The sequence below is a fragment of the Hemiscyllium ocellatum genome, chromosome 46 (assembly GCF_020745735.1).
Source record: "Hemiscyllium ocellatum isolate sHemOce1 chromosome 46, sHemOce1.pat.X.cur, whole genome shotgun sequence".
Lineage (NCBI taxonomy): Eukaryota > Metazoa > Chordata > Chondrichthyes > Orectolobiformes > Hemiscylliidae > Hemiscyllium > Hemiscyllium ocellatum.
In genome coordinates this window covers 1,859,459-1,886,958 of record NC_083446.1, presented here as the reverse complement: position 1 = coordinate 1,886,958, position 27,500 = coordinate 1,859,459, and the positions used below count along the sequence as shown (strand labels likewise).

Genomic DNA, 27,500 nt, shown 5'->3' with positions numbered 1-27,500 from the left:
TGGGGAGGGAGGATGGGGAGGGGAAGAGGTGTGGGGAGGGGGAAGGGGTGGTGGGGGAGGGGGTGGCGGGAGGGGAGGGGCTGTGGGAGAGAGGGGTGGTAGGGAGGGGAGGGAGTGCAGGGAGGAGGTGTGGAGAAGGGGGTGCAAGTGAGAGGAGGAGGTGGAGGGAGGGAAGGGAGTAGCGGGGGAGGGGAGGAGGTGCGGGGGAGATGGCGGGGTGAGAGGTGTGAGGGTGTTGTCTGCCTCTGGGCACTGGTGGGGGATGGGGGTGCTGCTGGTCTGATGTTGGTTCCTTTGTCTCTTTCCCCCCCCCCCCCCCCCTCCCACAAAGCGGTGACACCCCTCAGCTATACATCCCAGTGCCAGAGAAACGGGCAGCAACCATTGGGGGCGCCATGATGGGCTCGACACACATCTACGACATGTCGGCGGTGAGTCCCTCTGTACTCGCGGTGGTACCTCAGCTTCCCCCACTCCCCCTGCTTCCTGTTTGTGCTGTGGCCCTCCCTCCAGTCCCATCCATGGAAGCCTCTCCACCATCTCCATCCCTGAGGATCCTGCTCCTGGCTCAGGAATCAGTGCAGCGCAGGCTCCTCACTGCAGCGTAGTAGCTCGAGAACAGAAGGGGAGGGGTTTAGGTAGAGTTAACAGTCAGTATCTGTTCCCTCGGGTGGGGGAGTTCAAGACTGGGGGGGGCCGGTCTTTAAGGTGAGGGGAGAGATTTTAAACAAGAGGTGAGGGGCCATTTTTTACACAGTGTGGGGTGTGTGTGTGGAGTGAACTTCCTGAGGGAGTGGTGGGTGGGGGTACATTTGGATAAGGACCTGGATAGGAAAGGGTTGGAGGGAGATGGGCCAGGAGCAGGCAGCTGGGACTAGTTTAGTTTGGGGTTAGGGTCAGCATGGACTGGTTGGGCCGAAGGGCCTGTTCGGTGCTCTATGACTCGATGACCATCTGTCTGGTGGTGTGCACCTTCTGGAGTGTAGAGCAAGCCAGCTGTCCTCTCCACTGACCTCCGACTCAAACTGCACAGTTCAGCCCGGGGGGATAGCCAACATCCCCTGGCCAATTCTGGCTCAGTCCCAGCAGGCCAAGTGTCTGGGAACTTGTTGTGCACTGATTGGCTGCTGCGTTTCTGACACTACAACGATCAGCCTTCAAACAACAGCTCCTTTGGCTGTAGGGTAGGGGAAGGTGCTACAGCAATTCACATTGGTACTTTGAGTGAAGCTTTGTGGCAGGTTGGTGAACAGACGGGTGGGAGTCCTGGGTGGAAATGACTGTGGGGTGGGGGTGTATTTGTAAAGGCTAGTGTCACTCTGTGTACACAAGGTAGCGTGTGGTGTTCCTCTGTCTTTCTGGCTCTGACGCCCTCTCTTTATCACCACCTTACTACGTGCTATTTTTACAGCCCGAGAGGTCATGGGCTGGGTAAATCTCCCCAGTGTTCCTGTGTGCTGTGATTGCTGTTTGCTTGAAGAATCGCGATTGTACCCTGGCCTGGGAGAGAATGCAGCAATGCACCCAGGATGGTCATTAGGAGGAAATATCCTCAAACATCCGACAGAGCCCAGACTCACCAGGTTCCCCGTGACCTGTCTGAGCAACACTTTGAGGGCAGGAGACACTGGGTGACTGTCTTTACCTCCCTCTTCACCCTGTCCCAGTAAGCAGTAGCCTAATGTTCGGTGCTAGTGTTCATGCCACACACGGCACCTCTCCTATCCAGTGCACTCCTGGGTTGTACAGAGAGGCAGAACCACTGCTACCCCCATTCGCTGGGTGGGACCCTCTCCTTGCCAGGTGAATGGCCTGTTATCCACTGTCATCCTTAACAGCCTGGTGCTAGCAATTCACCTGTGTCTGACTGTTCTGATGGTGTCCAATTGCTGTATCCCGTGTCAGGCGATGCTGACTGTGCTGTGTTTGACAGGTGACTGTGTCTATCCGCTGTACCCCATGTCAGGCGATGCTGACTGTGCTCTATTTGACAGGTGACTGTGTCTAACCACTGTACCCTGTGTCAGGCAATGCTGACTGTGCTCTGTTTGACAGGTGACTGTGTCTAACTGCTGTACCCTGTGTCAGGCGATGCTGACTGTGCTCTGTTTGACAGGTGACTGTGTCTATCCGCTGTACCCCATGTCAGGCGATGCTGACTGCTCTGTTTGACAGGTGACTGTGTCTAACCGCTGTACCCTGTGTCAGGCGATGCTGACTGTGCTCTGTTTGACAGGTGACTGTGTCTATCCGCTGTACCCCATGTCAGGCGATGCTGACTGTGCTCTGTTTGACGGGTGACTGTGTCTAACCGCTGTACCCTGTGTCAGGCGATGCTGACTGTGCTCTGTTTGACAGGTGACTGTGTCTAACCGCTGTACCCTGTGTCAGGCGATGCTGACTGTGCTCTGTTTGACAGGTGATTAGCCGTAAAGGTCCGGCCCCTGAGACCCAGGGGATCGAAGTGGCCCTTGCCCCTGAGGAGTTGGAACTGGACCCCATGGCCATGACCCAGAAATACGAAGAGCGAGTGCGGGAGCAGCAGGCCCAGGTGGAGAAGGAGGATTTCAGTGACATGGTGGCTGAACACGCTGCTAAACAGAAGGTAAGAGCTGCTGCTTCATTCTTCCTCCTGTAAACAGGTCAGTCCTCGCTGGGAGCTGACTGACCAGAATCCAGTCAAGATCGGCGCACCCAACCCCATACCCCTGCCCTGCCCAATGGGCACCACATGGTCCCTCTCAGTGGGCACAACCACAGAACAGGCAGGCAGGACAGCTCTTCCACAGCTCATTCACCCATGCTCTCCCCCCACCCCCAACCAATCAAACACTCCCAGGACAGGGACAGCACGGGGTTAGATACAGAGTAAAGCTCCCTCTACACTGTCCCCCCCCCATCAAACACTCCCAGGACAGGAGCAGTGCACTGGGTAGGGCTGATGAAGGGCTTATGCCTGAACCATTGATTCTCCTGCTCCTCGGATGCTGCCTGACCCCCCTGTCCTTTTCCAGCTCTCAGCTCTGGTCTGCAGCGTCTGCAGTGCTGCCTTTCTCCTCCTCGGCCTGGATCAGTAGGTGACGGTGAGGATCCAGGGTAGGGTGACCCTGCCCAATGCTGATTGGTCCTGGGTACTGGGTCTGGTCCAGAACCCAGCCGGGCTGGCTAAGACGCTGTTTTCACCCGGTTTATTCTGCTGGTACCTGCTCTGTCATCAGGGAGCTGAGATTGCAGTGTGTCACCCTGACCGCCCTGTCACCAGCCTTTGACACTCTCGATTGCTCATGGGCAGAACTGCCAACCCTGCAGTGGGAGCAGGCTTGGTCCATTGGTGTCTGTGCCCTTGCCCCCCTGCTCCTGAGGCCTGGTCTGTCCTCTCTGACACGGTCACGTGTCCCTTGTTAGTATGTTGCTGTGGAGTGTCGTTGCATGGCTGATAGTTGCTATCGAAATGCAGGTTGTTGTAATGGTTCTTTGTTTGGTTCCCAGCAAAAGAAGAGGAAAGCCCAGCCTGCGGACAGCAGTCGGGGGACCAAGAAATACAAGGAGTTCAAGTTCTAACTGGTGCCAAGTCACAGCCACAGCCCGCTCTCTCTCCGCCCCACCCCCACCCCCCACTTCGTTGTATTAAAGTTTGTGATTTTTTTTAAACAGTTCAGTGTCTTTGCAGTTGTTTTAAATCCCACACAGCGACAGGTTAATGCCGACTGACTCATTCTGTTCCTGCATCTTACAGTTTCTTACATCGGCAAGACCTGTTTAATTTCCTACCGCCCTTTCTGTACCTACGCTGGTTCTCCATCCCCCGACTCCCGTCTCTACACCCCCCCCCCCCAACCCTGTCTCTCTCCTCCCCCCGACTCCCGTCTCTACACCCCCCCCACCCTGTCTCTCTCCTCCCCCCGACTCCCGTCTCTACACCCCCCCCAACCTGTCTCTCTCCTCCCCCCGACTCCCGTCTCTACACCCCCCCCACCCTGTCTCTCTCCTCCCCCCGACTCCCGTCTCTACACCCCCCCCACCCTGTCTCTCTCCTCCCCCCGACTCCCGTCTCTACACCCCCCCCACCCTGTCTCTCTCCTCCCCCCGACTCCCGTCTCTCCCTCTCCCCCCGTCCCTCTCTCTCTCTCTCTCTCCCTCCCCCCGACTCCCGTCTCTCTCTCTCTCTTTCTTTCTCTCTCTGTCTCTCCCCTCAACTCCCCTCTTTCTCTCCCTCTCCCTCTCTCACACCCCCTCTCTCCCCCTCCCCCCCCCTCTCCCCCTCCCTCTCCCCCTGACTCCCATCTCCCTCTCTCCCCCTCCCCCTCCCTCTCCCCCTCCCCCTCCCTCTCCCCCTGACTCCCATCTCTCTCTCTCTCTCTCTCTCCCCCCCCGACTCCCCTCTCCCTCCCCCCCTCTCCCCCCCTCTCTCCTCTCTCTCCCCCCCCCTCTCTCTCCCCCCCCCTCTCTCTCTCCCCCTCTCATGATGAGCTGTGCCCAGTATTCTTTCAGTGCTCCTGATCACTAGCTGCTCCTTGTTTTGTATGTGACCATGAAGAGACAAGGAACAGGAGTCTGAGAGAACAGGCTGTCCCCAGACAATCCCAGAGGGACATGAAGCTAACACGCACAAACTCTCAATTATTCCCGCAAGGAGTTTATTTCAGTCTTATGATGTCAGCTCCAGATCATTTCACACCCAGCTCAGAGTCGGCTTGGTCACGTCCGCCAATATTCTCCATCTCCTTTGTCATGTCTGCTGAGTTTTACACCTCACTGACTCTCCATCTGTTTGGTTTAGTCCCTGTTTCTCAAATTCACAAATGGGTGGGGCAGGAAGACCCCCATGAGAATTCAGCCAGCCCTCGAGCCAGACTTATGGTCTCTCTAACTGCAAATTATCTCTTTATTCAGACTGAGAATCTGCAGATTCTGGTATACAGCATAGACGCTCAGTGGGGTGGGGTACAGGCTCTCTCACACACACTGAATCTCACTGGGGAACAGGCTCTCTCACACACACTGAATCTCACTGGGGAACGGGCGCTCTCACTCACACACACACACTCTGATGCTCACTGGGGAACGGGCTCACACGCACACACGGGTACAGGCGCGCTCTCACACACACACACACACACACACACTGGGATACGGGTTCTCTCTCACACACACACAGGCTCTCACTGGGATACGGGCTCTCTCTCTCTCTCACACACACACACACACACACACAGACTCTCACTGGGGTACGGGCTCACACACACACACACACACACACAGACTCTCACTGGGGTATGGGCTCTCACACACACACACACACACTCACTGGGATACGGGCTCTCTCTCTCACACACACACACACACTCTCATACACAGAGTCTCACTGGGGTATGGGCTGAATGCTGATGTGGTTGATAAGTTCTTGATTGGGAACAGAATGAAGGGTGACGAGGAGAAGCAGGAGGGTGGGCTTGAGAAACCTATCGGCCATGACTGAATGGTGGAGCTGATGCAGTGGGCCGGACGCCTAATTCTGCGCTGATAGCTTATGGCCTTAGGAATTTAATGGGTTCAGGCAAATGAGTGAAAATTACACCTGTCTACTCTTCTCTCTTGTACATGTGGGAGTTGGGTTCATGTGCTGATGGAGCGCACCGAGACATAGCCCAAGGTGAATACCATCTCCACAGCTGGAATTCCTGCCCATCTCTCCACCACTGGACTGGAGCCACGTTACAGCAATCTTCCTGATCAAATCAGGTCAATGTATAAGCAGACAGAGACAGGAACAAGCCTAAGGCTGCAGCAAGTTTAAAATGAAATGAAGATATAACAGAATATTAAATAAACCACCAGCTTCAAACACAGGGGATCAGAGCTGATTAAACAAAACTTCCAGTCAGCTCACTGCAGGATTTTCAAATGTATCAGGAACCTCAAACACCACTGGAACTGTCGGAGGGTCAGTGCTGAGGGAGTGGGCACTGTCGGAGGGTCAGTGCTGAGGGAGTGGGCACTGTCGGAGGGTCAATGCTGAGGGAGTGGGCACTGTCGGAGGGTCAATGCTGAGGGAGTGGGCACTGTCGGAGGGTCAGGGCTGAGGGAGTGGGCACTGTCGGAGGGTCAGTGCTGAGGGCATAGGCACTGTCGGAGGGTCAGTGCTGAGGGAGTTGGCACTGTCGGAGGGTCAGTGCTGAGGGAATGGGCACCGTCGGAGGGTCAGTGCTGAGGGAGTGCCGCACTGTCAGAGGGTCAGTGCTGAGGGAGTGGGCACTGTCGGAGGGTCAGGGCTGAGGGAGTGCCGCACTGTCAGAGGGTCAGTGCTGAGGGAGTGGGCACTGTCGGAGGGTCAGGGCTAATGGAGTGGGCACTGACGGAGGGTCAGTGCTGAGGGAGTGGGCACTGTCGGAGGGTCAGGGCTGAGGGAGAGCCGCACTGTCGGAGGGTCAGTGCTGAGGGAGTGGGCACTGTCGGAGGGTCAGGGCTAAGGGAGTGGGCACTGTCGGAGGGCCAGGGCTGAGGGAGTGTGCACTGTTGGAGGAGCAGTGCTGGTTACTAAAAATAAATAGATTGTAATTCCCAATAAACATTTATAAACTCCTGAGATGGAACAGTCTGCCTTAGGCCCCTTATGAACAGTCCCGACACTCTCAGCCCTGCTAAAGGAAGGATATTATTAAACAGGAGAATATTCAGAAAAGATTTGCTGGGATGTTGCCAGGATTGGATGGTTTGTGTTATAGGGAGAGACTGGATAGGCTGGGAGTTTTCCATTGGCCCATAGCTGGTAGGAGGGTGAGAAGATCAGTGAGACTAGATTAGGTTCGGGTAGTTGGTCGGCCTGACGGAATAGCTGAATCAAAGGGTCTGTCTCTGTGCTGTACATCTCTGTGACTCTATGAGGGGTATCGATAAGGTGAATGGTAGGTATATTTTCCCCAATGGTGGGGGATTTCAAGACAAGGGGGCATATTTTTAAGGTGAGAAAAGAAAAATGTATAAAGGACACGAGAGGCAACTTTTTTTAATAGAAATTTTTATTAGAAATTTAACATTTTTACAAGTTTACAAAAATAAACAAAACTCTCAAATACAATTAAATCAAATATACAATAGCCAAAATTTAACAAAAGAAAAAATACCAACAAAGAAAAAAAACAAAACTCAACTGTCTACTAATCTAGCCTACACCTAACCAGAGTGTATATTTAAGTCTCTTACATGTTCGGAATGTGTTAACATCAAATGTAATAAAACCCCAATTTGTGCAGGATTCCTCTCCTAAGGTTCCCCAGACCAGCCAGGTTTGTAATCTCAATTAAATAAAAGCCCTTGTTAGGATGGTTGAAATATCTGTATTTATGTAATTCAAGAAGTTCTGCCATATTTTATAAAATAATTCGGCTTTTCGGTGCACCGTATTTGTAAGGAAGTCAAGGGGGATATATTCCATCATTAATCTGTGAGGGGCAACTTTTTGACACAGAGTGATGCGTTAAAGCCACGGTTTGCAGCCATGGTTTAAGGTGTTTTCTTCAGGGGAGAGAAGTGACAGTTTGAGACCTTGTAGAAAGTTGCTGGTTTTTGTCTGGGAGAATCAGTTCCACAAGCTGTTTGTTTAGCCAGAAGCCAATCACTAAGCTGTTGCTAAGCAGAAAGCCTTTGTCATTGATAAGAGAGTCCCCTTCCACAGACCAATCAGCAGCTTGTTACCGGCTGAATCACCTTGGGTATCCAATCCCCTGCCTCCAGTTGCTCTGTAACTCAGTTTTCCCCATAACAACTGTGTAAATACCACACAAAACAAGGGTCATTATTTTGCTTTTTAAAATTACAGCAATTCATAGAGTCATAGAGATGTACAGCACGGAAACAGACCCTTCGGTCCAACCCGTCCATACCGACCAGATATCCCAACCCAATCTAGTCCCACCTGCCAGCACCCGGCCCATATCCCACCAAACCCTTCCTATTCATATACCCATCCAGATGCCTCTTAAATGTTGCAATTGTACCAGCCTCCACCACTTCCTCTGGCAGCTCATTCCATACACGTACCACCCTCTGTGTGAAAACGTTGCTCCTTAGGTCTCTTTTATATCTTTCCCCTCTCACCCTAAACCTATGCCCCTCTAGTTCTGGACTCCCCCACCCCGGGAAAAAAAATCTTTGTTTATTCAATCCATTTCCCTCACATGTATCTAAATTAAACTCCATCTGCCACTTCTCAGCCCATTGGCCCATTTGGTCCAGATCCTGTTGTAATCTGAGGTAACCCTCTTTGCTGTCCACTACACCTCCAATTTTGGTGTCATCTGCAAACTTACTAACTGTACCTCTTATGCTCACATCCAAATCATTTATGTAAATGACAAAAAGTAGAGGGCCCAGCACCGATCCTTGTGGCACTCCACAGGTCACAGGCCTCCAGTGTGAAAAACAACCCTCCACCACCACCCTCTGTCTTCTACCTTTGAGCCAGTTCTGTATCCAAATGGCTAGTTCTCCCTGTATTCCATGAGATCTAACCTTGCTAATCAGTCTCCCATGGGGAACCTTGTCGAACGCCTTACTGAAGTCCATATAGATCACATCTACTGCTCTGCCCTCATCAATCCTCTTTGTTACTTCTTCAAAAAACTCAATCAAGTTTGTGAGACATGATTTCCCACACAGAAAGCCATGTTGACTATCCTGAATCAGTCCTTGCCTTTCCAAATACATGTACATCCTGTCCCTCAGGATTCCCTCCAACAACTTGCCCACCACCGAGGTCAGGCTCACTGGTCTATAGTTCCCTGGCTTGTCTTTACCGCCCTTCTTAAACAGTGGCACCACGTTTGCCAACCTCCAGTCTTCCGGCACCTCACCTGTGACTATCGATGATACAAATATCTCAGCAAGAGGCCCAGCAATCACTTCTCTCGCTTCCCACAGAGTTCTCGGGTACACCTGATCAGGTCCTGGGGATTTATCCACCTTTAACCATTTCAAGGCATCCAGCACTTCCTCCTCTGTAATCTGGATATTTTGCAAGATGTCACCATCTATTTCCCCACATTCTACATCTTCCATGTCCTTTTAATTCCTTCCAGAGTCCTTGGTTTTTAATTAGTCCTTTCCCCATTTCAGTGCACAATCAAAACTACCGAGACTGTAAGGGAATGGTCTTTGTTCTGCCTGTCCCATTTTGTACACAGTCCTGGTTTGGGGCTAATGTACATGGTCTTGATACAACAATGGAATATCCATCTCCTCTGGTTCCGCTGTCTCTCTGTCATGTAGATGGTGTCAGTGTGTGTAATACACACTGCCTTTACTTGTACGTGGTGTCAGTGTGTGTAATACACACTGTCTTTACTTGGACCTTGTGCCTTCATTGTACACAGTCTGCTCTGCTAGAGTACTGTACATAGTCTCAGTGCCTGCACGTTCAAATACTGTGTTTCCGAATCTGTAACACATACAGTCCCAGTGTACCTTAAATCTACACAATCCCAATGTACGTTAGGTATATATGGTCCTGGTGTACGTTAAATATACACAGTCCTGGTGCACATTAAATATACATTGTCCCGATGTACATTAAATATACACAGTCCTGGTGCACAGTAAATATACACAGTCCCAGTGTACATTTAATATACACGGTCCCGGTGTACATTAAATATACATTGTCCTGATGTACATTAAATATATGTAGTCCTGGAGCACATTAATTATACACAGTCCCAGTGCACATTAATATACATAGTCCCAGTGTACATTAAATATACACGGTCCCGGTGTACATTAAATATACGTAGTCCCAGTGTACATTAAATATACACAATCCCACTGTACATTAAATATACACGGTCCCAGTGTACACTAAATATACACAGTCCCAGTGTACATTAAATATACATTGTCCTGGTGTACATTAAATATACATGGTCCAGGTGTATATTAAATATACATGGTCCCAATATATGTTATTTATATATAGTCCAGTTGTAAGTTAAATAAACATGGTCCCAGCATATGTTAAATATACACAGTCCCAGTGTACATCAAATATACACGGTCCCAGTGTACATCAAATATACACGGTCCTGGTGTCCATTAAATATACAGTCCCATTGTACATCAAATATACATAGTCCCGGTGTACATTAAATATACACGGTCCCAAAGTACAGTAAATATACATAGTCCTGGTGCACATTAAATATACACAGTCCCGATGTACAGTAATATACATGGTCCTGGTGCATGTTAAATAAACACGGTCTCGGTGTACAGTAAATATACACAATCTTGGTATACAGTAAATATACACAGTCCCATTGTACAGTACATATACATGGTCCTGGTGTACATTAAATATACACGGTCTCGGTGTATGTTATTTATATACAGTCCAGGTATACGTTAAACATACATGGTCCCAGTGTATGTTAAATATACACAGTCCCGGTGTATATTAAATATACACAATCCTAGTGTACATTAAATATACATGATCCCTGTGCACGTTAAATATGCATAGTCCTGGTATTAATTAAATATACACAGTCCCAGTGTACAGTAACTGTACACAGTCTGACCATACATTAAATATACATGGTCCCATTGTACGTTAAATATCCACAGTCCCACCATACAGTAAATATACACGGTCCCGCTAAATGTTAAATATACACGGTCCCAGTGTACCTTAAATATACATGGTCCTGGTAAACATTAAATATACATGCTCCTAGTATATGTTAAATATACATGGTCCTGGTGTACATTATATATAGAGTCAAGGTGTATGTTAAATATACATGGTCCTGGTGTATATTATGTATGCATAGTCCAGGTGTATGTTAAATACACACAGTACCAGTGTACATTAAATATACATAGAGCCAGTGCACGTTATATATACATTGTCCAGTGTTAAATATACATGATCCCAATGAACATTAAGTATACACAGTCCCAGTGTACATTAAATATACATGGTCCTTGTGTACATTATATATGCATAGTCCAGGTGTATGTTAAATATACACAGTCCCAGTGTACATTAAATATACATGGTCCTTGTGTACATTATATATGCATAGTCCAGGTGTATGTTAAATATACACGGTCCCAGTGTACATTAAATATACATGGTCCTTGTGTACATTATATATATAGTCCAGGTGTATGTTAAATATACATGATCCCAATGAACATTAAATATACACAGTCCCAGTGTACCTTAAATATACATGGTCCTTGTGTACATTATATATACCTAGTCCAGGTGTATGTTAAATATACACGGTCCCAGTGTACATTAAATATACACAGTGCTGGTGAACATTAAATATACATGGTCCGAGTGTATGTTAAGTATACATGGTCCCAGTCTACATTAAATACACACGGTCCCGGTGTATGTATAATGTACACAGTCCAAATATGAGTTGGCAGCATCAGTGGAGACAGACCCAGTGAACATCTGGGGCTCAATATGACCCTTTTTCATCCCTGCCAGACTTGCTGAGTTTCTGCAGCACTTCCTATTTATTTCTAAACTCTTCAAACCATGAGACTTTGTTTTCCTCAGATTGCGTGATGTCCACATTTCTGATATGTGTGTACATCCTGTATACTCTATCCTGCACTCAGTGTGTGTGTAAACAGTATACTCACCTTACCCAGAGTATATTGTGTTCACACTGTACACATGGTGTGTATATACTGTAGAAAATGTGTGTACACTGTACTGTGTGCATATGTTGTACGTGTGTATATTTTCTGGTGAACACACTGTGTATGTTAATCCAGCACAATGAGTGTATACGTGGTTTATAGAGGATATAATTATTTGCTGTTCACTGCCTCACTATATATTGTAATAAATATAGTGTGTATATCACTTAGTGTACACAGGCTGAATGTATTTTAATTTGGTGGATATTGTATTGTGGAGGGGAACGTCCAGATGCTGGAGATCAGAGTCTAGATTAGAGTGGTGCTGGAAAAACACAGCAGGTCAGGCAGCATCCGAGGGAGCAGGAGAATCGATGTTTCGGGCAGGAGCCCTTCATTCAGGAATGTATATTGCGTTGTGCAAATGTTATTGTAATACTGAGTATATTTTACTGAGATTGATGAATGTATTGGCTGAGATTATTTCTCGGTAACTGACAGACTGTGTATATGGGATTTATTTCAGACTGAGGATGTGATTTATGGTGAACATTGAGGTTAATTCTCTGTAACTTTACGGAGTGGATATACAGTACATGAGGTGTATTTCAGATTGAGAATGTATTTATCATGAATTTTAAGGCTATTTAGTTGAACTGAGAGATTGGGTATACAGCATACAGCGTGTATTTCATATTCAGGATGTGTTTAATGTGAATGTTGAGGCTATTTCTGGGTAACTGACAGAATGGGTGGACACTATACAGGGTTTATTTCAGGTTGAGGCTGTGTTTATGGTGAATATTGGGGTTAATTCCCTGTCACGCTGACTGGGTGAAAGGGGTTTATTTCAGGTTGAGGATGTGTTTATGGTGAATATTGGGGTTAATTCTCTGTAACTGACAGAGTGGAACAGCCTGGTTTCCGCTTCCTCCGTCTCTCAGTGAATCCGGAACCAGCGCGGAGCCTGATCCCTGGAGGGAGAGAGACACAGACACAGACACAGACAGAGAGAGAGACACAGACAGAGACACAGACAAAGACAGAGGGAGAGACACAGAGACAGAGAGAGGGCGGTGGGATCGCCTCCCACGCCCCGGGGAAGCCGCAGAGGGAGCAGGGAGCGGGCTCAGGGACAGGAGCTGTGCCAGGGGCTGTGCCCACCTCCCGGAACCCTGCCCGCCCCGCAGTGCCGCCGACACCAGGAGCTGTGCCCACCTCCCGGAACCCTGCCCGCCCCGCAGTGCCGCCGACACCATGAGCGAGAAGCTGCACCGCTGCGGGCCGCCCAGCGCTGCCCCCAGACCCGTCCACATGAACCTGTTCGCAACCTGGGACATCGACCGCTCCTCACCCAGCTGTGTACCCAGGTAAGGGGGGGTTAACCCCCACCCTCACACACCCAGCTCCCCACCCTCACACCCCCCCCCCCACCATCACACTCCCCACCCTCACACTCCCCACCCTCACACCCCCCACCATCACACTCCCCACCCTCACACTCCCCATCCTCACACTCCCCACCCTCACACACCCAGCTGTGTGCCCAGGTAAGGGGGGGTTAACCCCCACCCTCACACCCCCAGCTCCCCACCCTCACACTCCCCACCCTCACACCCCCCACCCTCACACTCCCCACCCTCACACTCCCCACCCTCACACACCCAGCTGTGTGCCCAGGTAAGGGGTTAACCCCCACCTTCACACACCCAGCTCCCCACCCTCACACTCCCCACCCTCACACTCCCCATCCTCACACACCCAGCTCCCCACCCTCACACTCCCCACCCTCACACTCCCCATCCTCACACACCCAGCTCCCCACCCTCACACACCCAGCTGTGTGCCCAGGTAAGGGGGGGTTAACCCCCACCCTCACACTCCCCACCCTCACACACCCAGCTCCCCACCCTCACACACCCAGCTGTGTGCCCAGGTAAGGGGGGGTTAACCCCCACCCTCACACACCCAGCTCCCCACCCTCACACTCCCCACCCTCACACTCCCCATCCTCACACTCCCAGCTCCCCACCCTCACACTCCCCACCCTCACACACCCAGCTGTGTGCCCAGGTAAGGGGGGGTTAACCCCCACCCTCACACACCCAGCTCCCCACCCTCACACTCCCCACCCTCACACACCCCACCCTCACACACCCAGCTGTGTACCCAGATAAGGGGGGGTTAACCCCCACCCTCACACCCCCCACCCTCACACACCCAGCTCCCCACCCTCACACTCCCCACCCTCACACACCCAGCTGTGTGCCCAGGTAAGGGGGGGTTAACCCCCACCCTCACACCCTCCACCCTCACACACCCAGCTCCCCACCCTCACACTCTCCACCCTCACACACCCAGCTCCCCACCCTCACACTCCCCACCCTCACACACCCAGCTGTGTGCCCAGGTAAGGGGTTAACCCCCACCTTCACACACCCAGCTCCCCACCCTCACACTCCCAGCTCCCCACCCTCACACACCCAGCTGTGTGCCCAGGTAAGGGGTTAACCCCCACCCTCACACACCCAGCTCCCCACCCTCACACACCCAGCTGGAATCAAACCCGGGCCCCTGGTGCTGTGAGGGAGCAGTGCCAACCATTGAGCGACTGTGCTGCCCTTGTTGGTGTATACTCATGAGACTGTGATAGTGTGTGTGTGTGTGTGTCTCAGTGTGAATCCATATGTATATGTGACAGTGAGACTGTGTAAGGGTTTGTCTTTGGGGTCTGTATATAGAGCTGTGTACAGATCTGCACGTGGGTCAGACTATATATGGGCCTGTGTTTAGCTCTCTATGTTGCCAAAGCTGTATACAGATGTGTATACCAGAGTGTATGTGACTGAGTCAGTGTGTTCAGGTCTGCATGTGGGTGAGTCTGTGGACAGGTTAGTATCGGGGTGTATGAGAGAGAGTCTATGTACAGATCTTTGTGTGAATGAGTCTGTATGCAGGTCTGTGCGTGTGTCTCTGAGGGAGTATGTGTGTGTGTGATTGTATGTGGGTGTGTGTGTATGGGTCTGTATGTGTGATTGTATGTGGGTGTGTGTATATGGGTCTGTGTGTCTGTGAGTGTGCATGTATGGGTCTGTGTGTGTCTGATTGTGTATGCGTATGTGTCTTTGAGTGTGTGTGTATGCGTATGTGTGTGTGAGTGTGTGCGTATGGGTCTATGTGTGTGTGAGTGTGTGCGTATGGGTCTGTGTGTGTGAGTGTGCGCGTATGGGTCTGTGTGTGTATGTCTATGGGTCTGTGTGTGTGTCTGAGAGTGTGTGCGTATGGGTCTGTGTGTGTGTGAGTGTGTGCGTATGGGTCTGTGTGTGTCTGATTGTGTGTGCGTATGGGTCTGTGTGTGTGTGTCTGTGAGTGTGCGCGTATGGGTCTGTGTGTGTCTGATTGTGTATGCGTATGGGTCTGTGTGTGTGTCTGTGAGTGTATGCGTATGGGTCTGTGTGTGTGTCTGTGAGTGTGTGCGTATGGGTCTGTGTGTGTCTGATTGTGTATGCGTATGGGTCTGTGTGTGTGTGTCTGTGAGTGTGCGCGTATGGGTCTGTGTGTGTGTCTGAGTGTGTATGCGTATGAGTCTGTGTGTGTGTCTGTGAGTGTGAGAATGGGTCTGTGTGTGTGTCTGAGTGTGTATGCGTGTGGGTCTGTGTGTGTGTCTATGAGTGTGTGCGTATGGGTCTGTGTGTGTGCGCGTATGGGTCTGTGTGTGTCTGAGTGTGTAGGCATATGGGTCTGTGTGTGTGTCTGAGTGTGTATGCGTATGGATCTGTGTGTGTGTCTGTGAGTGTGCGCGTATGGGTCTGTGTGTGTATGTCTGTGAGTGTGCGCGTATCGGTCTGTCTGTGTGTGTGTGTCTGATTGTGTATGCGTATGGGTCTGTGTGTGTCAGTGTATGTGAGTGTCTGTGTGTGTGTATACAAAGCAGACCTGGGGCATCTCTTGTACATGTTTGGAAAATGTTTTAGTGGTGTGTGCGATATGGGGGGGTGGGTTGTTTGTGCCCCTTTAGCCTGTGTCACAGGCGGCGGTCAGGGTCAGGGTCAGGGTCAGGGTCAGGGTGAAGGCTGTGGTTTGGCTCATTTGGAGAGTGTGGAGTCTCAAAGCCTGAGTGATGGAGTGTCAGAGCTGAGCGGGATCCAATGCCCACTCCCACTGCCCCTGAACTGAACCGAGAGTTCTGAGGCACACTACATTCGAGGAGTGGGGGCTGCAGTCTGGGATCTTTTTATCCTGCGTGTGTTTGGGTAAAGGGATAGCAGGGAGTGGGAGGTTTTGATTCTCACAGTCAGAGTTGAGAGAGCTGTGGGCCCGAACCAGACGGTAACATTTCCACCGACAGCTCACACTCTACCCTTATTTACCTTCACTTGTTTTTCATCTCGTTCTATATTTGTCCTCATCTGCTGAGACTCTAAGGCACAGGGAACAGTGAGGACGCTGCACAGAGATGACTGTCCCTCAGAGACTCCTCACCTGAAACTGTGCTCCTCACACCAGGGGAGGGAGCTACCCCTTCTCCCTACCTCATCATCCTCTAGCATCTCCACCACAGCTTCAAGGCACTGTCGGAGGGTCAGCGCTGAGGGAGTGCCGCACTGTCGGAGGGTCAGCGCTGAGGGAGTGCCGCACTGTCGGAGGGTCAGCACTGAGGGAGCGCCGCACTGTCGGAGGGTCAGTGCTGAGGGAGTGGGCACTGTCGGAGGGTCAGTGCTGAGGGAGCGCCGCACTGTCGGAGGGTCAGGGCTGAGGGAGTGCCGCACTGTCGGAGGGTCAGTGCTGAGGGAGTGCCGCACTGTCGGAGGGTCAGGGCTGAGGGAGTGCCGCACTGTCGGAGGGTCAGCGCTGAGGGAGTGCCGCACTGTCGGAGGGTCAGCGCTGAGGGAGCGCCTCACTGTCGGAGGGTCAGCGCTGAGGGAGCGCCGCACTGTCGGAGGGTCAGCGCTGAGGGAGCGCCGCACTGTCGGAGGGTCAGCGCTGAGGGAGCGCCGCACTGTCGGAGGGTCAGCGATGAGGGAGTGGGCACTGTCGGAGGGTCAGTGCTGAGGGAGCGGGCACTGTCGGAGGGTCAGTGCTGAGGGAGTGGGCACTGTCGGAGGGTCAGTGCTGAGGGAGTGCCGCACTGTCGGAGGGTCAGTGCTGAGGGAGTGCCGCACTGTCGGAGGGTCAGTGCTGAGGGAGTGCCGCACTGTCGGAGGGTCAGGGCTGAGGGAGTGCCGCACTGTCGGAGGGTCAGTGCTGAGGGAGTGGGCACTGTCGGAGGGTCAGTACTGAGGGAGCGGGCACTGTGGGAGGGTCAGTGCTGAGGGAGTGCCGCACTGTCGGAGGGTCAGTGCTGAGGGAGTGGGCACTGTCGGAGGATCAGTGCTGAGGGAGTGTGCACTGTCGGAGGGTCAGTGCTGAGGGAGCGGGCACTGTCAGAGGGTCAGTGCTGAGGGAGTGGGCACTGTCGGAGGGTCAGTGCTGAGGGAGTGCCTCACCTTTCGTATCTGTGAGTATGCAGCTACATTGCCTGGAGGTGGGGCTGTTTGTGGGGGGAGTGAGTGGGGCTGTGTGTGGGGGGAGTGAGTGTAGGGGGAGTGAGTGGGGCTGTGTGTGGGGGGTGTGAGTGGGGCTGTTTGGGGGGGAGTGAGTGTGGGGGAGTGAGTGGGGCTGTGTGTGGGGGGTGTGAGTGGGGCTGTGTGTGGGGGAGTGAGTGGGGCTGTTTGTGGGGGGAGTGAGTGTGGGGGAGTGAGCGGGGCTGTGTGTGGGGGGTGTGAGTGGGGCTGTGTGTGGGGGGTGTGAGTGGGGCTGTTTGGGGGGGAGTGAGTGTGGGGGAGTGAGCGGGGCTGTGTGTGGGGGGTGTGAGTGGGGCTGTTTGGGGGGGAGTGAGTGTATGACAGTGCAATGTTGCTCCTGTACCAGTTGAACAGTTTGGGTCTGGGGGAGAGCTCGATGTTCTTGTCCGTGTGAACAGGGAACCTGCCTGTGACGCAGCGACTGTGCTGTAATAACAACAGCTCCACCGTCTGTAGATATTAGCTGGGCTCTCTGGGAGGGAGATTAGCAAGACAGAGTTGCAGAAACACAGACACAGGCAGAGACACAGGCATGGACACAGAGTGGTTAGCATTGCTGCTTCATAGAACTAGGGGCTGGGATTCAGCCCCACCCTCGGGGCGACTGTCTGTGTGGAGTTTGCACATTTTCCCTGTCTCAGTGTCGGGTTCCTCCGGGTGCTCCAGTTTCCTCCCACAGTCCAAAGATGTACAGGTTAGGGTGGATTGGCCGTGGGAAATTGTCCCATAGTGCCCAGGGATGTGCAGGTTAGGGTGGGTTGGCCATGGGAAATTGTCCCATAGTGCCCAGGGATGTGCAGGTTAGGGTGGGTTGGCCATGGGAAATTGTCCCATAGTGCCCAGGGATGTACAGGTTAGGGTGGAATGGCCATGGGAAATTGTCCCATAGTGCCCAGGGATGTACAGGTTAGGGTGGAATGGCCATGGGAAATTGTCCCATAGTGCCCAGGGATGTACAGGTTAGGGTGGGTTGGCCATGGGAAATTGTCCCATAGTGTCCAGGGATGTGCAGGTTAGGGTGGATTGGCTGTGGGAAATTATCCCATAGTGTCCAGGGATATACAGGTTAGTGTGGATTGGCCATGGGAAATTGTCCCATAGTGCCCAGGGATGTGCAGTTTAGGGTGGATTGGCCGTGGGAAATTGTCCCATAGTGCCCAGGGATGTGCAGGTTAGGGTGGATTGGCCATGGGAAATTGTCCCATAGTGTCCAGGGATGTGCAGGTTAGGGTGGATTGGCTGTGGGAAATTATCCCATAGTGTCCAGGGATATACAGGTTAGTGTGGATTGGCCATGGGAAATTGTCCCATAGTGCCCAGGGATGTGCAGTTTAGGGTGGATTGGCCGTGGGAAATTGTCCCATAGTGCCCAGGGATGTGCAGGTTAGGGTGGATTGGCCATGGGAAGTGCAGGGTTACTGGGATAGGGTAGGTAGATGGTTCTGGGTGGGATGCTCCTCAGAGTGTTGGTATGGGCTCGATGGGCCGAAAGGCTTGCTTCCACACTGTCGGGAAACTATGAAAGAGACACAGACACAGACTGAATGAACAATTCTGGTCTCCTTCCTATCAGAAAGATGTTGTGAAACTTGAAAGGGTTCAGAAAAGATTTACAAGGATGTTGCCAGGGTTGGAGGATCTGAGCTACAGGGAGAGGCTGAACAGGCTGGGGCTGTTTCCCCTGGAGCGTCGGAGGCTGAGGGGTGACCTTATAGAGGTTTATAAAATTATGAGGGGCATGGATAGGATAAATAGACAAAGTCTTTTCCCTGGGGTCGGGGAGTCCAGAACTAGAGGGGCATAGGTTTAGGGTGAGAGGGGAAAGATATAAAAGAAACCTAAGGGACAACTTTTTCACACAGAGGGTGGTACGTGTGTGGAATGAGCTGCCAGAGGATGTGGTGGAGGCTGGTACAATGACAACATTTAAGAGGCATTTGGTTGGATATATGAATAGGAAGGGTTTGGAGGGATATGGGCCGGGTGCTGGCAGGTGGGACTAGATTGGGTTGGGATATCTGGTCGGCATGGACGGGTTGGGCCGAAGGGTCAGTTTCCATCCTGTACATCTCTGTGACTCTGTGACAGAGAAGTAACTATTAAAATGTTCCAGAAAATTGCAGATAATTTCAACAACAATGCACTGACTGAGACAGAGCCTCCCCACGTCCCTCTCTGTCAGTCACCCCCTCTGTCATCTCACCCCCTCCCCAACTCACCCCTCAGCCCTTTCCATCTGCTATGTCTCCCTCCCCATCTCCCCCTTACCAAGTCTTCCCCTCTTCCCTTCCGCTTTCTCACTCTTCCCCACCTCCCACCTCCCTCTCTCTCACACACACACACACACACACTCTCTCTCACACTCTCTTTCTCTCTCTCTCTGGCAGGTTGTTCAGTCTGACATTGAAGAAACTCCTGGTGTTGAAGGAGTTGGACAAAGACCTGAGTTCCGTGGTCATTGGAGTCAAGCTGCAGGTGGGAGTGGTCCTGACGAAGCAAGGGGATGTGTGGGGAGATAGCTCACAGGGTGGGTGAGATCGGGGATAGGGACCCCAACTCCATCCATCTCTCTCTCTCTCTCTCTCTATGGGGATAGGGATGAGGGTCACTATGGGTCGGTGTCTCTCTCTCTCTCTCTCTCTCTCTCTCTCTCCCACAAGGATTGGCGCTGGATTCACTGCTTTTTGTCATTTATATAAATAATTTGGATGTGAATAATGAAGGTCTAGTTAGTACATTTGCAGAGGACACTAAAATTGGGGGTGTAATGGACAGCAAAGAAGGTTACGTCAGTACAATGGGATCTTGATCAGATGAATTGATGGGCCAAGGAGTGGCAGATGGAGTTTAATTTAGATAAATGTGAGGTGCTGCATTTTGGAAAAGCAAATCAGAGTAGGACTTATACACTTAATGGTAAGGTCCTAGGGAGTGTTGTTGGACAAAGAGACCTTGGAGTGCAGGTTCATAGCTCCTTGAAAGTGGAGTCGCAGGTAGATAGGATAGTGAAGAAGGTGTTTGGTATGCTTTCCTTTATTGGTCAGAGTATTGAGTACAGGAGTTGGGAGGTCATGTTGCGGCTGTACAGGACATTGGTTAGGCCACTGTTGGAATATTGTGTGCAATTCTGGTCTCCTTCCTTTCGGAAAGATGTTGTGAAACTTGAAAAGGGTTCAGAAAAGATTTACAAGGATGTTGCCAGGGTTGGAGGATCTGAGCTATAGGGAGAGGCTGAACAGGCTGGGGCTGTTTTCCCTGGAGCGTCGGAGGCTGAGGAGTGACCTTACAGAGGTTTATAAAATCAGGAGGAGCACGGATAGGATAAACAAAGTTTTTTTCCCTGGGGTGGGGGAGTCCAGAACTAGAGGGCATAGGTTTAGGGTGGGAGGGAAAAGATTCTTTCACACAGAGGGTGGTACGTGTATGGAATGAGCTGCCAGAGGATGTGGTGGAGGCTGGTACAATTACAACATTTAAGAGGCATCTGGATGGGTATATGAATAGGAAGGGTTTGGAGGGATATGGGCCGGGTGCTGGCAGGTGGGACTAGATTGGGTTGGGATATCTGGGTCAGCATGGACGGGTTAGACTGATGGATCTGTCTTTTTCTTTCTCTTCCCATCCCCATCCCCTCTCTCTCCACCCCCCCCCACCCCCCCATCCCACATCTCCCTCTCACACACTTGCTTTCATTCTCACACACTCTCTCTCTCACACCCTCAACCTCTCTCTCACACCCCTACCCTCTCTCTCACTCACTCTCCCTCTCTCGCTCACTCTCTTTCTCACTCTCTGTCTCACTGTCTCACTCTCTGTCTCACTCTCTCACACTTTCTCTCTCCCTCTCCCTCTCACTCTCTCTCTCTCACTTTCTTTCTCCCTCTCTCTCACACTCACACTATCTCTCTCACTCACTCTCTCTCTCTCTCTCACTCACACTCTCCCTCTCTCTCACCCTCCCTCTCTGGCTCACTCTCTCTCTCTCACACTCTGACTCTCTCTCTCTCTCTCACTCTCCCTCTCTCGCACTCTCTCTCCCTCTCCCTCTCCCCTCTCTCCCTCTCTCCCTCTCCCTCTCTCCCTCTCTCCCTCTCTCTCTCTCTCCCTCCCACCCTCACCCTCACCCTCACCCTCACCCTCACCCTCTCACTCACCCTCACCCTCTCCCTCTCCCCCCTCTCCCTCTCTCCCTCTCCCTGTCTCCCTCTCCCTCTCTCTCTCTCTCCCTCCCACCCTCACCCTCTCCCACTCACACTCACACTCACACTCACACTCACACTCTCCCTCTCACTCTCCCTCTCCCTCTCCCTCTCCCCCCACTCCCTCTCCCCCCACTCCCTCTCCCCCCACTCCCTCTCTCTCCCTCTCCCCTCTCTCCCTCTCCCTCTCCCTCTCCCTCTCCCTCTCTCTGTGCCCAGGGCTCGAAGCGAGTTCTTCGATCGAATGAGATCCCTCTCCCGACGGGGGGTCTCATGGAGACGGAGCTGCAACTCACCTTCTCGCTGCAGGTACTGACCCTATCCTGGGAAATCCCTCCTCTTCCCTTAACCCCACCCCCTGATGGACCATCCCCCCCAGGTAACCCCTCCCCTGGGAACCCCGCCCCCTGGAAACCCCACCCCCTGATGGACCATCCCCCCAGGTAACCCCTCCCCTGGGAACCCCGCCCCCTGGAAACCCCACCCCTTGACGGACCATCCCCCCCCAGGTAACCCCTCCCCTGGGAACCCCACCCCCTGTAAACCCCACCCCCAGGAAACCCGCCCCTGAAGGACCATACCCCCAGGTAACCCCTCCCCTGGAAACCCTGCCCCCTGGAAACCTCACACCCCAGAAACCCCTCCCCTGGAAACCCCAGTCCCTGAAGGACCATCCCCCCCAGGTAACCCCTCCCCTGGAAACCACACACCCTGTAAACCCCACCCCCAGGAAACCCCGCCCTTGAAAGACCATGCCCCCGGAAACCCCACACCCCCGTCGCCTGAAAGCCCTGCCCCATGCAAACCCCATCCCCGAAAGATCATCACCCAGGTAACACCCCCTGGAGATCCCGCTCCCTGGAGACCCTGCCCCCGGGAAACCCGTCCCCTTGGAAACCCCTCCTCTGGAGCATCCTGATGCCCCTTTCCCCCCCAGTAGCAGACGCAGGGAGTGTTGTTTGGTTGAGATTGGGGTGTGGGAGGGGGTGGGGGGGTGTTATGGTAGAGCGGTGGGGGTGAAGGGGCGGGGGAGGTTGATGTGGTGAGGGGGGGGCTGACAGGGTATCAGTGATGCTGTATTCCTGCTGTACATTCTGACAGTCTGTCTCCCTCGGTCCCCCCCCCCTCGGGATAGTACCCCCACTTCCTGAAGAGAGATGCCAACCAGCTGCAGATTGTCCTACAGCGGAGGAAGCGATATAAGAACAGAACCATCCTTGGCTACAAGACACTCGCCATCGGCCTCCTCAACATGGCGGAGGTGAGGCCAGCTCCATACGCCCCCCCATCACTCACACCCTCACTCTCACCCTCACCCCCTCCTCACTCACACACTCACTCACACCGTCACCCTCTCCTCACTCACACTCTCACTCACACCGTCACCCTCTCCTCACTCACACTCTCACTCACACTGTCCTCCCCTCCTCACTCACACACTCACCCTCTCCTCACTCACACTGTCCTCCCCTCCTCACTCACACCCTCACTCACACCCTCACCCTCTCCTCACTCTCACCCTCTCCTCACTCACACACTCACCCGCTCCTCACTCTCACACTCACCCCCTCCTCACTCTCACACTCACTCACACACTCACCCTCTCCTCACTCACCCTCACTCACACTGTCCTCCCCTCCTCACTCACACCCTCACTCACACCCTCACCCTCTCCTCACTCTCACCCTCTCCTCACTCACACACTCACCCTCTCCTCACTCTCACCCTCTCCTCACTCTCACACTCACCCCCTCCTCACTCTCACACTCACCCCCTCCTCACTCTCACACTCACTCACACCCTCACCCTCTCCTCACTCACACCCTCACTCACACTGTCCTCCCCTCCTCACTCACACCCTCACTCACACTCTCACCCTCTCCTCACACTCACCCTCTCCTCACTCTCACACTCACCCTCTCCTCACACTCACCCGCTCCTCACTCTCACACTCACCCCCTCCTCACTCACACCCTCACCCTCTCCTCACTCACACACTCACTCACACATGCACTCTGCATTCCAGCTGATTTTAAATTATTTCACCTCATTTTTGCAGCCACCCACCACCCAGTCATTCCTGCACCACACTCCCTCCATATCTCAACCTCCAGTCCAGCCCCTACACTCCCTCCCTATCTCTGTAACCCCCTCCATTCCCTACACCCCCTCCCTATCTCTGTCACCCCCTCCAGCCCGTACACCCCCTCCCTATCTCTGTAACCCCCTCCAGCCCCTACACCCCCTCCCTATCTCTGTAACCCCCTCCAGCCCCTACACCCCCTCCCTATCTCTGTCACCCCCTCCAGCCCCTACATCCCCTCCCTATCTCTGTCACCCCCTCCAGCCCCTACACCCCCTCCCTATCTCTGTCACCCCCTCCAGCCCCTACATCCCCTCCCTATCTCTGTCACCCCCTCCAGCCCCTACACCCCCTCCCTATCTCTGTAACCCCCTCCAGCCCCTACACCCCCTCCCTATCTCTGTCACCCCCTCCAGCCCCTACATCCCCTCCCTATCTCTGTCACCCCCTCCAGCCCCTACACCCCCACCCTATCTCTGTCACCCCCTCCAGCCCCTACATCCCCTCCCTATCTCTGTCACCCCCTCCAGCCCCTACACCCCCTCCCTATCTCTGTAACCCCCTCCAGCCCCTACACCCCCTCCCTATCTCTGTCACCCCCTCCAGCTCCCTACACCCCCTCCCTATCTCTGTAACCCCCTCCAGCCCCTACACCCCCTCCCTTTCTCTGTCACCCCCTCCAGCCCCTACACCCACTCCCTATCTCTGTCACCCCCTCCAGCCCCTACATCCCCTCCCTATCTCTGTCACCCCCTCCAGCCCCTACACCCCCTCCCTATCTCTGTAACCCCCTCCAGCCCCTACACCCCCTCCCTATCTCTGTCACCCCCTCCAGCTCCCTACACCCCCTCCCTATCTCTGTAACCCCCTCCAGCCCCTACACCCCCTCCCTATCTCTGTCACCCCCTCCAGCCCCTACACCCCCTCCCTATCTCTGTCACCCCCTCCAGCCCCTACACCCCCTCCCTATCTCTGTAACCCCCTCCAGCCCCTACACCCCCTCCATATCTCTGTCACCCCCTCCAATCCTGGCCACTCGGGTATCTGATGTGTCTCCTGTTGCCTGGGGCCCTGAGCTCACATCTTCCCTGCATAACCCTGTCCACCTCTCCCTCTGTCTCTCTTTCTCTCTGTGTCTCTCTGTCTCTCTCTCTGTCTCTGTCTCTCTCTGTCTCTGTCTCTCTCTCTCTCTGTCTCTGTCTCTCTCTCTCTCTCTCTGTCTCTGTCTCTCTGTCTCTCTCTCTCTCTCTCTGTCTCTCTCTCTCTGTCTCTGTCTCTCTCTGTCTCTGTCTCTCTCTCTCTCTCTCTCTGTCTCTGTCTCTCTGTCTCTCTCTCTCTCTCTGTCTCTCTCTCTCTCTCTCTGTCTCTGTCTCTCTCTGTCTCTGTCTCTCTCTCTCTCTCTCTGTCTCTGTCTCTCTGTCTCTCTCTCTCTCTCTCTGTCTCTCTCTCTCTGTCTCTGTGTCTCTCTGTCTCTGTCTCTCTCTCTCTCTCTCTCTCTGTCTCTGTCTCTCTGTCTCTCTCTCTCTCTCTGTCTCTCTCTCTCTCTCTCTGTCTCTGTCTCTCTCTGTCTCTGTCTCTCTCTCTCTCTCTCTGTCTCTGTCTCTGTCTCTCTCTCTCTCTCTCTGTCTCTGTCTCTCTGTCTCTGTCTCTCTCTCTCTCTCTCTCTGTCTCTCTCTCTGTCTCTGTCTCTCTCTCTCTCTCTCTGTCTCTGTCTCTGTCTCTCTCTCTCTCTCTCTGTCTCTGTCTCTCTGTCTCTGTCTCTCTCTCTCTCTCTCTCTGTCTCTCTCTCTGTCTCTCTCTCCCTGCTGCCTTGTCCACCTCCTCTGCTCCTTAACATCAGTCCCTCTGACCAAGCGTGTGGTCTCTTGTCCCTACGATCCCTCAGTCTGACTCAGGTCGTGGTGTCAGTCAGCTTGGGGAGACCGGAAAACCTGAGTGAAATCTAAGTTGGTGTTTCAGGCCCTGTCTCTGTCTCTCTCTCTTTCTCTCTCTCTGTCCCTCTGCAGGTAATGCAGCATCCCAGTGAGGGGGGACAGGTTCTCGCTCTCCATAGTAACGTCAAGGAGGCCTCAGTGCTAGTGGCTGAGGTGAGGATTTACTCACTGTCCAGTCAACCCATTGACCACGAGGGACCCAAGCTGAAAATGTCAGGTCAGTAATGACTTCATCACCCCCTCCCTCGGGCACAGAGATTCACGGGCACAGTGAAGAGCGTTAGCTGGCCCTCATGTTCAACTGCTGGGTGAGAGGCTGCCCCTAGGGACAACACGGTGAACCCCAGCCCTGGTCTGGGACACCCCGTGGAGAGCAGCCCTGGTCTGGGACGGTCCGGGGAGAGGAGTCCTGGTCTGGGATGGTCCGGGGAGAGGAGTCCTGGTCTGGGACACCCCGGGGAGAGCAGCCCTGGTCTGGGACGGTCCAGGGAGAGGAGTCCTGGTCTGGGACGGTCCGGGGAGAGGAGTCCTGGTCTGGGACGGTCCGGGGAGAGCAGTCCTGGTCTGGGACGGTCCGGGGAGAGCAATCCTGGTCTGGGACGGTCCGGGGAGAGCAATCCTGGTCTGGGACGGTCCGGGGAGAGCAATCCTGGTCTGGGACGGTCCGGGGAGAGCAATCCTGGTCTGGGACGGTCCGGGGAGAGCAGCCCTGGTCTGGGACGGTCCGGGGAGAGCAGCCCTGGTCTGGGACGGTCCGGGGAGAGCAGCCCTGGTCTGGGACACCCCGGGGAGAGCAGCCCTGGTCTGGGACGGTCCGGGGAGAGCAGTCCTGGGCTGGGACACCCCGGGGAGAGCAGCCCTGGTCTGGGACGGTCCGGGGAGAGCAGCCCCAGTCTGGGACGGTCCGGGGAGAGCAGTCCTGGTCTGGGACGGCCCGGGGAGAGCAGCCCTGGTCTGGGACGGCCCGGGGAGAGCAGTCCTGGTCTGGGATGGTCCGGGGAGAGCAGCCCTGGTCTGGGACGGCCCGGGGAGAGCAGCCCTGGTCTGGGACGGTCCGGGGAGAGGAGCCCTGGTCTGGGACGGTCCGGGGAGAGCAGCCCTGGTCTGGGACGGCCCGGGGAGAGCAGCCCTGGTCTGGGACGGCCTGGATTGGGGGAGCTCTGTCCGATTTCTCCCCTCCAACTTTGGGAAGGCCATCCAGACCCTTAGAAAGGGTGCGGAGGGAGAGTCACTGAAACGGGACCAGGGTGGGGGGTTGGGAGTGAATGTGGAGAGAGACTGGCGATGCTGGAATCATTCCCCTTGGAGAAGGGAAGGTCCCGGGGTGAGATCGAATCGAGGCATTCCGAGTCAGGAAGGGTGTGTTGGAAAAGCTGTTCCCAGTGACACAAGGATCCATCACCAGAGGGACATGAAGTGAAGGGAATTAGGAAAGGACTCTGACGGAGAGGGAGAGGGAGAGGGAGAGGGTGAGGAGGAGAGGAGGAGGGTGAGGATTGGGGAAAAACTGGGAAGGGAGGAATTGAAAGCCAACTGTGTGGGTGGGGGGTCTGAGGGAGTAACCGGAAAGATCTCTCAAAGGGCTAGCACAGGGTGGATGGGCTGAACAAATACCTCCCTGGGGGAATCTAGTGAGCAAGCAAAAAGGAATCAGTAAATCTGCAGGAATCCAGTCTCGCTCTCCAGGATTCCTGGATGGGGGGGTGGTGGTGGTGAGCACAGCTTTGTTCCAGATATTGTCAGGGGTTTGTAACCGGCAGCTCAGGGATGGGGTATACTGAGGGGGACCGCACGTGCTCAGGGGAGCCGAGGGGCTCTGTCTCTGTAAGATACTCAGGCTGTGGTTCCTCACAGATCGATCGCCCGACATTGACAACTTCTCCGAGGATGAGGATGACAGCTTCTCCTCCGAGCAGGAAGTCAGCGATGACCCGTTACAAGGACAGGTAATTCCGGAACCTTCCACCACAACCTGCTGACTCACAGTGAGACAGCACACACACACACTCACACACCCTCACACACACACACACACACCCTCACACACACACACACACTCTCTCTC

The 27,500-nt window shown here is 53.5% G+C and overlaps 2 protein-coding genes across 3 annotated transcripts in view; both read left to right on the top strand.

The window, feature by feature from the left end:
* The window catches only part of sf3b2 (splicing factor 3b, subunit 2), a 41,588-nt gene extending 37,935 nt beyond the window's left edge, over window positions 1-3,653 (top strand). For both annotated transcript variants that reach the window (XM_060855614.1, XM_060855612.1), the window contains 3 exons: window positions 332-431; window positions 2,420-2,605; window positions 3,490-3,653. In XM_060855614.1, coding sequence (XP_060711597.1) covers window positions 332-431; window positions 2,420-2,605; window positions 3,490-3,561 — 358 coding nt within the window. In that variant the 3' untranslated portion in view covers window positions 3,562-3,653. The remainder of the gene's footprint in view (window positions 1-331; window positions 432-2,419; window positions 2,606-3,489) is intronic.
* Window positions 3,654-12,612: 8,959 nt separating this feature from the next.
* LOC132836105 (phosphofurin acidic cluster sorting protein 1-like) overlaps window positions 12,613-27,500 on the top strand; it is a 44,258-nt gene continuing 29,370 nt past the window's right edge. The window contains exons 1-6 of the mRNA XM_060855374.1: window positions 12,613-13,025; window positions 19,607-19,694; window positions 21,638-21,727; window positions 22,554-22,679; window positions 25,508-25,652; window positions 27,290-27,381. Of these exons, the coding sequence (XP_060711357.1) occupies window positions 12,913-13,025; window positions 19,607-19,694; window positions 21,638-21,727; window positions 22,554-22,679; window positions 25,508-25,652; window positions 27,290-27,381 (654 nt within the window). The 5' untranslated portion in view covers window positions 12,613-12,912. The remainder of the gene's footprint in view (window positions 13,026-19,606; window positions 19,695-21,637; window positions 21,728-22,553; window positions 22,680-25,507; window positions 25,653-27,289; window positions 27,382-27,500) is intronic.